This window comes from Ahaetulla prasina, chromosome 8 (genome assembly GCF_028640845.1).
Source record: "Ahaetulla prasina isolate Xishuangbanna chromosome 8, ASM2864084v1, whole genome shotgun sequence".
Taxonomy (NCBI): domain Eukaryota; kingdom Metazoa; phylum Chordata; class Lepidosauria; order Squamata; family Colubridae; genus Ahaetulla; species Ahaetulla prasina.
The window spans coordinates 8,690,464-8,703,527 of record NC_080546.1 but is presented as its reverse complement, the minus strand read 5'-3'; the positions used below and the strand labels follow the sequence as shown (position 1 = coordinate 8,703,527).

The 13,064-nt window shown below is 41.9% G+C and overlaps 1 protein-coding gene across 1 annotated transcript in view; it reads right to left on the bottom strand.

Annotated features, from left to right (window-relative positions):
* Positions 1 to 13,064, bottom strand: part of ADAMTS3 (ADAM metallopeptidase with thrombospondin type 1 motif 3) — a 176,757-nt gene that overhangs the window by 25,823 nt on the left and 137,870 nt on the right. Inside the window, exons 13-15 of the mRNA XM_058192902.1 lie at positions 9,287 to 9,462; positions 6,442 to 6,575; positions 4,612 to 4,735 (exon numbers count right to left, since the gene is read on the bottom strand). Of these exons, the coding sequence (XP_058048885.1) occupies positions 4,612 to 4,735; positions 6,442 to 6,575; positions 9,287 to 9,462 (434 nt within the window). The remainder of the gene's footprint in view (positions 1 to 4,611; positions 4,736 to 6,441; positions 6,576 to 9,286; positions 9,463 to 13,064) is intronic.

Sequence of the window (13,064 nt, the reverse complement as noted above, 5' to 3'; positions counted from 1 at the left end):
AAGAAAGGAAGAGGAGAAGAAAAGGGACAAAGGGAAAGAAAAAAACAATTGGCTGGCATTAGTTAGTTGCAAGTGGAGATAAATCCCATTGAAGATCGGGGCGCATCCATAGGTCTTTGACCATTAAATGAGAAGATAGAAAGACCTGCAGTTTGAGGACCAGGTTGCCTTACCGTCCCCAACTCTACATGGAGAAGGATAAGACAAGAAAAGGTCCCTGCAAGACCCTTACTTTGTTTCTGCTCTCTGAAAGTCATAACAGTGAGATCATTTAGATGAAATATTTGTGCTTCCTATGTTTCATGGATGAAAACCAGGGGTGAAATGTAAAATTTTTGACTACCGGTTCTGTGGGCGTGGCTTGGTGTGTGTGTGGGGGGGGTGGTAATGTGACTGGGTGGGTGTGGCCAACTTTTTTTTTTTACTTTTAAAAGCATTTTTTTCTACAACCTCTTCGGCTGAAGAGGTTGTAGAAAAAAATGCTTTTAAAAGCCTCTGACGATCAGGCAACTCAGCTGGGATCGCCAGAGGAGCCTTTTTAAAGCTTTTAAAGGGTTCTGACGATTCCAGCTGAGTTACCTGATTGTCAGAACCTTTTAAAAGCATTTTTTTAACAACCTCTTCAGCTGAAGAAGTTGAGGAAAAAATGCTTTTAAAAGGTTCAGATGATCCCAGCTGAGCTGCGTGATCATCAGAGTTTTTTTTTTTACTTTTAAAAGCATTTTTTCGGCCGAAGAAAAAATGCTTTTAAAACCCTCTGACGATCAGGCAACTCAGCTGGGATCGCCAGAGGAGCCTTTTAAAAGCTTTTAAAGGGTTCTGACAATTCCAGCTGAGTTGCCTGATCGCCAGAACCTTTTAAAAGCATTTTTTTTAACAAAAAAGGAAAAAGAAAAAATGCTTTTAAAAGGTTCAGATGATCCCAGCTGAGCCGCACGATCATCAGAGGCTTTTTTTTGTTTACTTTTAAAAGCATTTTTTCGGCTGAAGAAAAAATGCTTTTAAAAGAAAAAAAAAACCACTGATGAACGTGCGGCTCAGCTGGGCATGCGGGGTGGGGAGGGATTTTTGCTATCGATTCTTTGAACCACCCGCCGCCATCGCTACTGGATTGGATGATCCGGTCCGAACCAGGAGCATTTCATCCCTAATGAAAACCCCACCATGGGGATAATTCTTTCAAAACCCATGTATATTGTTGGAAGGTAAAAGCTCCTATGACCCAAACATACATTTCAGCCAGGTCATGCATCAAACCTACTTCTGATCCATGGGAAATCTTTAAAGACAGTCTGTTATTAACAGCAGCTGCCTGCAATTACTGCAGGTTCAATCCCCACCAGGTCCAAGGTTGACTCAGCCTTCCATCCTTTATAAGGTAGGTAAAATGAGGACCCAGATTGTTGGGGGCAATAAAGTTGACTTTGTATATAATATACAAATGGATGAAGACTATTGCTTGACATAGTGTAAGCCGCCCTGAGTCTTCGGAGAAGGGCGGGATATAAATGCAAATTTAAAAAAATAACATTCAAATGCTCCTTGGAATTAGATAAGGGTCAAGGACAGTTGGTGTAGATCAGGGGTCTCCAACCGTGGCAATTTTAAGCCTGGAGGACTTCAACTCCCAGAATCCCTCAGCCATCGGCCCGCGGACCTTGAGTTTAAAACCCCTGTTCTAGACTGATCCCTCTTTTACCTCCATCCCAGGTTCTGCCACTTCTTCTCCTATAATAACTTTCAGCATTCTAATCTCGTAACCGTATTCCACGTTAAGCTGTCGAATAAAACTACCTTCCTCTTCAAGCAGCTAGCCAGTGTGTTTATTTGCAACTCAGACTGGATTCAAACCAGGGGTGAAATCCAGCAGGTTCTGACAGGTTCTGGAGAACCGGTAGCAGAAATTTTGAGTAGTGCGGAGAACTGGCACATGTCACCTCTGGCTGGTCCCAGAGTGGGGTGGGAATGGGGATTTTGCAGTATCCGTCCCCTGGAGTGGGGTGGGAATGGAGATTTATTTATTTATTTATTTATTTATTTATTTATTTATTTATTTATTTATTTATTTATTTATTTATTTATTTATTTATCGCCTTTCTCCCGAAGGACTCAGGGCGGTTTACAGCCAAAATAAAACACAATTACACAAAAATTAAGACACTTTTAAAAATCTGATTCAATTAAAGGCCGAAACAGAACTTTAAAAACTATAATAAAACCATAATATTATACCCCTAATTAAAATTACTTTAAGCCAGCCCTGCGTGGGAAAACAAGAAAGTCTTCAGCTCGCGACGGAAGGTCCAGAGGTCAGGGAGTTGTCGTATCCCTGGAGGCAGCTCATTCCAGAGGGCAGGTGCCCCCACAGAGAAGGCCCTCCCCCTGGGGGTCGCCAGTCAACATTGTTTGACTGACGGCACCCTAAGGAGGCCCTCCATATGGGAGTGCACAGGTCGATGGGATTTTGCAGTAACCTTCCCCTGCCACGCCCACGAAGCCACACCACGCCCACCAAGCCACGCCCACAGAACCGGTAGTAAAAATATTTGGATTTCACCCCCGATTCAAACCCAGGATTTTCTTCCAACAGTATGAAACGCAGAAACCCCAGTGCAGAATTTTAATCATGGAACTTTCTCTCGGGAGAAATTGCCACAGAAAGCATAAAACATTTGTCTTTTTTTTTTTTGGTAGTTCTTGTAAGTGTCTGCCTGCAATGAGGAAGGAAGCAACGACGAGGGATTAAGAGCAGCTATGGATGCCGTCGTCCTGCAATGGGACAAAAAACTTACCCAGGATATTTTTTGAGACTCTGGTTTCAGAAACAAAAACACCACGAGTTCCTTTGGGCAAAGTAAATGCAGCTCTTGTCTTCCCTTAAGCAGAACAGTTTTTGTTAATGATCAAGTGGCCAAAGTCTTGAGTTTTCATTGACTATGTCTTGGTATGAGCTTTGTGATCAAATGTATTATCTGCACTCCAACACTATTTTAAGTATTTTGCTCCGTGTTGGAGCAATATTTTTTTTTAAAACAACACAGTCAATAAAAGTTAAGACTAAGGAAAAAAATCAAGTGGATACTTGCAGATTTCATTTTCCAGATACTTGAGTTCGTTTTGACACCTCTTGCTTAATTGTTTCCCTGTTGGAAGAAGTTAGACTTTTTGGAGGATTTTTCAAAAGAATAAAATAAAATAATTTAAAAATGAAGATAAAACTATTTGGTTGCAGGTCTCCAAAGGATAAATCCTCAATCGCTGAGTATGAACAAAAAAAATTTTTTTTTTTTGCATTAAAATTGTGTCTGTTTAACTTGATCAATGGAGAATTCTACAACTATCATGAATTCGGATAAATATGAAAACTTCACAAAATTTGCTTCTGCTTCTACATCTTTCCATGACCAATTGGAAATCTCAGTTTTGATTTTCCCATTGTTCTATCTCAAATGAAATCGATTAAGCATAATATGAGCTAAAAGTACCGATTGCCAGTGTAGCATAGTGGTTAAGATACTAGACAGATACTAAGGAGATCTAAGTTCTAAAATCAGTGTTTTTCAAATTGTTTATTTGTACCCTATGACTATCATTAAGTGTTGTACCTTATGATTCTTGATGAAGGTATCTTTTCTTTTATGTACACTGAGAGTGTATGCACCAAAGACAAATTCCTTGTCCAATCACACTTGGCCAATAAAGAATTCTATTCTATTCTATTCTATTCTATTCTATTCTATTCTATTCTATGCTATGCTATGCTATGCTATGCTATGCTATGCTATGCTATGCTATGCTATGCTATGCTATGATTGCTTATTTGTTCCCTATGACTATTATTAAGTGTTTTAACCTTATGATTCTTGACGAATGTATATTTTCTTTTATGTACACTGAGAGCCTATGCACCAAAGACAAATTCCTTGTGTGTCCAATCACACTTGGCCAATAAAGAATTCAAATCAATCAATCAATCAATCTATCTATCTATCTATCTATCTATCTATCTATCTATCTATCTATCTATCTATCTATCTATCTATCTATCTAAAAATGTATACAGAGGATTTTTTTTTTCAACTAATAGTAAGAGGGTCAATGAAATTCAAGGGAGGATGGATTTTAATTTGCTTGTGACTATGTAGAGATTCCAGGCTGATCCCTCTTTTAACTCCACCCCCTGTTTCCTGTATTCCTTCTCCTACAGTAGGGGTGTCAAACTCAAGGCTTGGGGGCCAGATTAGGCCCGTGCAGTGTTTAGATCTGGCCTGTGGGGCCGGCCTAGAAACAGTAAAGGTCTGGTGCCTCTGCCAGTGAAAATGGAGCTCTGTTTTCGCTGGCAGAGGGCGGCAGGAAGTTGTCACGGCTGAAAATGGAGCTCGGGGGCCATTTTTGCTGGCAGAGCGCTCGGGCTACTACAGACGCCCCCAACACAAGTGATGTCAGCTGGCCACGCCCACCCTGGCCACACCCACCCTGGCCCCTGAGGTCAAATACAACCCTGATAAAATCGAGTTTGACACTCCTGTCCTACAGCATTCTTGATCAAATGCCCGTTTGAATCATTAAAATGCAACTTAGAAACTAATAAGGGAGATGGGTTATCCTTACCAGATTTTTTAGGGGTTCTGGTGAAGATCCCTTTCACCGTCCGGCAATGTGAATTGTCTCCTCCACACACTCCACACTTGTCTTCAGCTTTGTTGGATCCAATCTCTCTGTTGCAACCAACTTTCTGCCAAGAGAAGCAGATCAGTAGAACGAAGAGAAGTAAGAAAATGCGGATGAAAACGTAGCAATAGAAATAGCACTTAGACTTACATACTGCTTCATAGTCATTTACAGCCCTAAGTGGTTTGCAAAGTCAACATATCGCCCCCCAACAAACTGGGTCCTCATTTTACAAACCTCGGAAAGATGGAAGGCTGAGTCAACCTTAAACCGGTCAGGATCGAACTCCTGGCAAAGTTAGCCCTGCAATACTACATTCTAACCACTGCATCACCACATGGAAATGTATCAGTTCCTGATGCTATTGTTGTGGCCTGTCGGCCGCCAGCTCCTCCAGCAGCCAAATCAGAGGAGGAGGAGGAGACATGGGAGTCAAGGTCAGCATCAAGGCAACCTGAGAGCTCCGAGGGGGGAAGAGGGAATGGAGCTGGCAGAGAGAGACAGAGGTGGAACCTGGGCCATCCGTCAGTCTTCAGATGGAGAGTCAAAAGCCCCCAGGTCTGGAAGTGGCTGATGAGGAAGAAGAGGAACAGCTGGGTCCAGTGTCTCAGGCGCAGAGGCACAGAAAGCAGAGGAGAGGAGAGCAGTGGAAATCTATGGGCCGGTCCTTGGGATGGAAGAACCACCTCTGCTAGTGAAGCCCCACCCCAGCTCTGGGGATAAAAGGCAGGGGGTGGAGATGAATTAGTGTGGCAGACAACTATTCATCTTCCAGCTGGACAGACTTGTTAGCCTGAGAGAGAATTTTTTTTTTTTACCGGGGCTTCCGACACTCCTAATAAAAGAATCTTTTGAGTTCATGTTTGGGGAGCTGGGTCAGAACAGCTATTCATTATCTTAGCCTAAATCCTGGGTCAAGAAGGTGCATAGCATCCGATTCATCTTACTACTGTTGGCCTCTAGAAGCTGCGGGTGCTCCGACATTATAGGGTTTTTGTTAAGGTAATGATGATTTAATAGCTGACCAGCTGCTGTAAGGCTGTAAACTGAAATGATGATGCAATGAGCATGAGTCAGCAGGGTTATCACTTTAAGAGGCTGTCTATATAAGAGAGGCCCTGTGAGGGCAGTTTCTCCCTCCGGGTATTATCTCTCCGTGTATTTCTCTCCGTGTGTGCTTCCTGTTATAGTTGAAGATTGATTGATTGCCTGGTTTTGCTTAGTAAGGTAAAGGTAAAGGTTCCCCTCACACATATGTGCTAGTCATTCCCAACTCTAGGGGGCAGTGCTCATCTCCGTTTCAAAGCTGAAGAGCCAGCGCTGTCCGAAGATGTCTCTGTGGTCATGTGGCCGGCATGACTCAACGCCAAAGGCGCACGGAACACTGTTCCCTTCCCATCAAAGGTGGTCCCTATTTTTCTACTCGCATTTTTTACATGCTTTCGAACTGCTAGGTTGGCAGAAGCTGGGACAAGTAACGGGAGCTCACCCCGTTACGCAGCACTAGGGATTCGAACCGCTGAACTGGCGACCTTTCAGTGTTCAACTTCAAATGGTCACTAAACAAATGGTTGTGAGTCAAGGACTACCTGTACCTCATTTCTATTTTTGACGTGGCCGTTTTAGCTTTTGGTTAAGAAACGTTTTGCCCTTATTTTTCTAAAATATCCATGTTAAGTGAATATCTTCTACGTACATCTTAAGAGTTTTTGTGAGGTGTCCCTAGATCAAGCCTGAACAACCGAAGTTTATAGAATGACGATCACTTACCACACATTCTCCACGGACGCATATACTGAAGGGGTCTTTGTATGAACAGCGAGTCCCATCGTGGGTCAGTTGTTTCATGTAAGCAATGCCACCGGTCTCTTTGGACTGGCAGTAGAGTTGACATCTCTTGGTGGCTACAGAGAGCAGACAAAATAGCACTGCTTTGGTGGCTTTTAGGCCGGGAACGATTTACAATTTTACTACACAATGTGGCATTTGGCGACAGCTTTGGAATGAACATCGAACAAATGCACATTACGTATCTAGCTATTTATTCGCTACATCTCCATTTTTAGAATATTCCTAACTTTCATGGGAAGAGATTTTGAAACTGAACGTTTCATTGTGGGGAAAAAGTTGTTCTGGTTTGTGTGAAATGTGGTTCCCTTGAAGCAATACCAGAATTTCCCCTTCCTCCCTCTCTATTCCTTCCTTCCTTTCTCCCTCCCTCCCTCTCTCCCTCCCTCCCAGGAAGGCCTTCCTCCTCCCTCACCTCTCCTTCCTTATTTATTTATTTATTTTTATTTATTAATCAAACTTTTATACCGCCCTTCTCCCGAAGGACTCAGGGCGGTGTACAGCCTTCATTTAAAACAGTTAATATACATATTAAAATAAAAATTAAAAAGCTTATTCAATACAAGGCCGAAATTAAGACCGTCAATTGACCATATAAAATATCCAATAAAATTACCATTAAAAGTTTAAAATTTAAAATTTAGAATTTAAAAATCAGGCCAGTCCCGCTTGTATAAATAAATAAGTTTTCAGTCCCCGGTGGAAAAGTTCCCGGCGGAACCTTCCTTCCTTCCTTCCTTCCTTCCTTCCTTCCTTCCTTCCTTCCTTCCTTCTTTCCTTCCTTCCTTCCTTCCTTCCTTCCTCCCTCCCTCCCACCCTCCCTCCCTCCTTCTCTCCCAGGAAAGCCTTTCTCCTTCCTCACCCCTCCTTCCTTCCCTTCTTCTTTCCTTCCCTCCCTCCCTCCCTCCCTCCTCTTTCCTTCCCTCCCTTCTTCCCCTCCCTCCGTCCCTTCTGTAAAATTACTAAAAAATGTTCTTCATAAGACTGATGGAGACAGCTGGGATGTCAAAACTCTGATTAGACAAAATTGGCTACATTTAATAGCAATGTTGAACTTTTGGCACAAAGAAATAGAGCTCATATGGATCGGATATCAGTAGTATTTGCTGAATATTTTAAAAATGGAGGCTACATTGTACCTGTAGACCAAGAGTTGAACTCAAGTTTTATGTACATCTGTATTAAAAGAAATTAGAATTTATTCATTTTCGATGCATTTTTGTTTCTTTCTATACTTCATTTACTGCACCTCTATGTGTTCTTTCTCTTTATGTTCTAACTCCTTTTCTCTCTCTTGGCTAAACAATACTAGAGTATTTTTTCAATGAACAACAAAATTTATTTGCTACAGTTACTGCTGTGGAATAAAAGACATATTGAACTCAGCTGAGTAAGTTTGTATTCTTTCTGCGCCAACTCAGTAAGCTCAAACTGCCCAAGGAGCTGCTGATTCAGTTCTACAGAGGAATTATTGAGTCTGTCATTTGCACCTCTATAACTGTCTGGTTCGGTTCTGCAACCCAACAAGAAAAACACAGACTTCAGAGGATAATTAGAACTGCAGAAAAAATAATTGCTACCAACCTGCCTTCCATTGAGGACCTGTATACTGCACGAACCAAGAAGAGGGCCTTGAAAATATTTACAGATCCCTCACATCCAGGACATAAACTGTTTCAACTCCTACCCTCAAAACGATGCTATGGAGCACTGCACACCAGAACAACTAGACACAAGAACAGTTTTTTCCCGGAGGCCATCACTCTGCTAAACAAATAACTCCTTCAACACTGTCAAACTATTTACTAAATCTGCACTACTATTAATCTTCTCATCGTTCCCATCACCAATCTCTTTCCACTTACGACTGTATGACTGTAACTTTGTTGCTGGCAATCCTTATGATTTATATTGATATATTGATCATCAATTGTGTTGTAAATGTTGTACCTTGATGAACGTATCTTTTCTTTTATGTACACTGAGAGCATATGCACCAAGACAAATTCCTTGTGTGTCCAATCACACTTGGCCAATAAAAATTCTATTCTATTCTATTCTATTCTATTCTATTCTATTCAAAGATTAAGGATTGATTTGTAAGGGTATTTACCTGGTTGTTGGCTATTGCACAAAACCTGATTATGGTTACCCTTCATCAGTGGTGAACCGCAGATCGCCACTGGTTCACTGTCCGTGCATGTGTGGTGCGTGCCAAACACGTGCTGTGTGCGTGCATGTGCAGTATGCGCAGCATGCACCAAAAACATGCTGCACACACATGCGCACCAAACACACTCTTAGCACGGAAAAAGAAACTTCCTTAGGTAAGTAGAATGCGATGGGGACGACAGCTGTGTCGCGTGATTTAGCTTCACTAGAAAGCAGAATTTCCTGCTTTCTAGCAAATATAAACCGCATGGCACAGCTGATCGTCGGAAATACCAGTTCGTACAAACCGGTATCATTTTTTAACTACAGGTTCACCCGAACTGGTAGGTTTTTTTTTCCTACCGGTTCGCCTGAACCAGTAGTTTTTATCACTACTGGTTCGCTTGAACCGGAGCGAACCGATAGCATTTCAACCCTGCCCTTCATGAAATAATTCACTTTAGAACAAGTTTTCTGATATTTTGAAAAGGACAAGTTGTTGGGAAGAAGTCAATAATATGTCAGTAAGTATACTACATCCCCCCCCCGCTTCTTTGTGACATTTAAATCATTTTCTCTCACAGAAGAACATAAACAGAGACAAATCACTGCTTACCATCTGGGTGCTCATATGGAAGCCAATGGTGTTTGCTGTTTTGATATTCGAAATGGGAGTTGCGTTGTTGACACTGTTGGGCTCGGAAATCTTCGTAAAGCTTCGGACATTCATCCAAGTTACACAACTGATACTCAAAGTTGATACCGGAGCAGTCTTGACCCCCATTCAGAGGCCTGGGAGGGAGGGGAAAAAAAAACGAGGAACAGAATCAAAATGAATCGGGATTTAACTACAGTTCCTCAACTCTTCCACGTCGAAATACCAAGGCTATTTTTGTGGCGGATGGGATTCCTATCGATCTGAGCAGGTGAGATCAAAGGGAGCTCAACAACATTTCAAGGGTATTAGTTCAGAATTTAATAATATAGGACCGTATTTCCCTGAAACTACTCAGAAAGTAAGTCCTAGCTTGAATCTTTATACGTGCGTCCAATATAAGCCCTACTCCCAAATTAAGCCCTAATTAAGACCCCGAATACTCCAGGGCAGGGGTCTCCAACCTTGACAACTTTAAGCCTGGTGGACTTCAACTCCCAGAATTCCCCAGCCAGCAAAGCTTTGGATAGTTGCAGCCAGGCCTCGCACAGCCTGGCACATGCTTTGCCGGCCCATTTCTTCTGCAGCCAGCAAACCTGGCAAGATATTCCTGAAGGCCTCTGTAGCTGATAACAGAGTTCTGGATTGATCCAAAGCCTTGCTGAATTTGTCGATTGCAAATTTTTTTTAATAGAAAAAAATTATTGGTTTTAAAAACAAACAAAAACAATGGACATTGCTCTACGTCTCTAGTTTCTAACATTGACATCAAGTTCAAGTCACTATATCATACGTTCCTCAGTCTATATACAAATTTACATATCTCCTAATTCCTTATATATCAAGAATATACTATATTACTACTACCCCTACAACTATATGCATATTTAATAAATCTATTATACCCTCACAATATATGTTGATATATACATTTCCAGACATTCATTATCTCTTGTTTTTGGCATTCTTCCTCCTATCAAGCCAGTCGTAGAAATTACTCCAGACCTCATAGTAGTACCTTGATTTGCTTTTGCCTTTGAGTTCTAAAGTAAGTCTGTCCATCTCTCCACAATTGTAAATTTTGCTTATTACTTCTTCTTCTAGAAACCTTCAAATTTCTGGGTTCTATCATATCGCAAGATCTCAAATGGACAGCTAACATCAAAAACATCATTAAAAAAGGACAACAAAGAATGTTCTTTCTGCGCCAACTCAGTAAGCTCAAACTGCCCAAGGAGCTGCTGATTCAGTTCTACAGAGGAATTATTGAGTCTGTCATTTGCACCTCTATAACTGTCTGGTTCGGTTCTGCAACCCAACAAGAAAAACACAGACTTCAGAGGATAATTAGAACTGCAGAAAAAATAATTGCTACCAACCTGCCTTCCATTGAGGACCTGTATACTGCACGAATCAAGAAGAGGGCCGTGAAAATATTTGCAGATCCCTCGCATCCTGGACATAAACTGTTTCAACTCCTACCCTCAAAACGACGCTATAGAGCACTGCACACCAGAACAACTAGACACAAGAACAGTTTTTTCCCGAAGGCCATCACTCTGCTAAACAAATAATTCCCTCAACACTGTCAGACTATTTACTGAATCTGCACTACTATTAATCGTTTCATAGTTCCCATCACCAATCTCTTTCCACTTATGACCGTATGACTATAACTTGTTGCTGGCAATCTTTATGATTTATATTGATATATTGACCATCAATTGTGTTGTAAATGTTGTACCTTGATGAACGTATCTTTTCTTTTATGTACACTGAGAGCATATGCACCAAGACAAATTCCTTGTGTGTCCAATCACACTTGGCCAATAAAATTCTATTCTATTCTATTCTATTCTATTCTATTCTATTCTATTCTATTCTATTCTATTCTATTCTATTCTATTCTATTCTTCTGAGGGCATTTCTTTACACTTCCATTTTTGAACAAATGCTAATCTTGCCGCGGTTAATGTATGCAATGTTAAGTAGGTTACATGTTTATCGTATTTGCCATCCATCATGCCCAATAAGAACAATTCTGGTTTGACCTCTGTTTTGACCATTAGCATCTCTTCTAACCAGCTTCTTATTTGCTGCCAGAATTTTTTTTAGCTTTTTGGTCGAATTTGCTGATCGCAGAAGTAGGTCTGAAGGCCTCTGACAGTAAAATGGAGGCTGGGGGTGACACACGCAAGTGAGATGAGTCAGTGGACATCCTCCTCAAATAGAAGACCTGGTGCCTTTTTTGATGACATATATACACACACACACACACACACACACACACACAAACACACACACAAACACACACACACACACACATATGTTTTCTGAGGTTTGTAAGTAGGTCTTTGGTTATTCAGGTTTTCTCCCGCGTAAAATTGGAAGTGTCTTGGCAACGTTTCGACGAAGTCTCATTCGTCATCTTCAGGCTGGTGTTTTCAGCTTCGTGCCCTAGAAGCTGCTAGAAGCACGAAGCTGAAAACACCAGCCTGAAGATGACGAATGAAACGCCACCAAACACTTCCAATTTTACGCGGGAGAAAACCCGGATAACCAAAGACCTACATATATATATGTACATACATACATACATACATACATACATACATACATACATATATATATGTACAGAGACAGACAGACAGACAGACAGACAGACAGACAGACAGACAGACAGACAGATAGATAGATAGATAGATAGATAGATAGCTCAATAGATGATAGGATCTTATTTTCGGGGAAACATAGTATATCAATATCCTGTTTCCTCTAAAATAAGACATCCCCTGATAATAAGCCCAATCGGGCTTTTCAGTGCATGCGCTAAAATAAGCCCCCCTTGAAAATAAGCCCTCCCTGAAAATATTTAAATGCATGCTCAGCTAGTCCCCGCCATTTCCTCTGGTTAGGGTTAGGGAGACAGAGCTGGAAATCAGGTAAGATGGCAAGAGGAGCCCCGTCTTGCTCCATGCGCCCCAAAATAATAAGACATCCCTGAAAATAAGGCCAAACACTTATTTCGGGGTTCAAAAAATATATATAAGACAGGGTCTTATTTTCGGGGAAACACGGTGCTAACTTCTTTCAGTTTAGTTGTTTATATTTATTCATTGATATCCCATCTTCAGAGAATGCTGGCTCCCTCGGCTAATAAATGGAGATGGGCACCACCTTGTAGCATTGGACACAGCTAGATGAGTGTTGTGTCCTCCTCGCCTCCGTCCGAACGATGGCTTAATTAGCCGGCTCTTATCAGCTCTGGCAGCAAAAGAGCCAGCATTTGCCAAGAGCCCTCGATAGCTGCCAAGATGCTGGTGAGTCACAACCTTCAGCTCTAGTCAATCCGTGGATTTGCCTGATACAAAGATACACACCAGCTCTTGCTGCCTTTTATATCCTGTGGGGTGTGGCTCCATGACTCAGCACTTCCTAGGCCTGCTCCTCCCCTGCTTCTGTTGTTCTCTTCTCTCCTGCCTACAAAACCTAGGATTCAGCCAAGCCTGATTGCTGTCAGCTGGGTCTGCAGGCGTGGCCTGGGAGGGGAAAGAGTCAGGAGAAGGAGGCCTCTTATCTCTTCCACCTGGCCTGTTACTGGCTCCTGGAGCTGAGCCAGGGAGGCCGGTGCTTCCGAGGTAAGTCCTGATGGCCCTTCCCCTTCACTTTCCAAGTCACTTTCTGGCAGAAGGCCCGGCTCTGAGTCACTTTCTGGCAGCAGGCCCGGCTCCAAGGCACT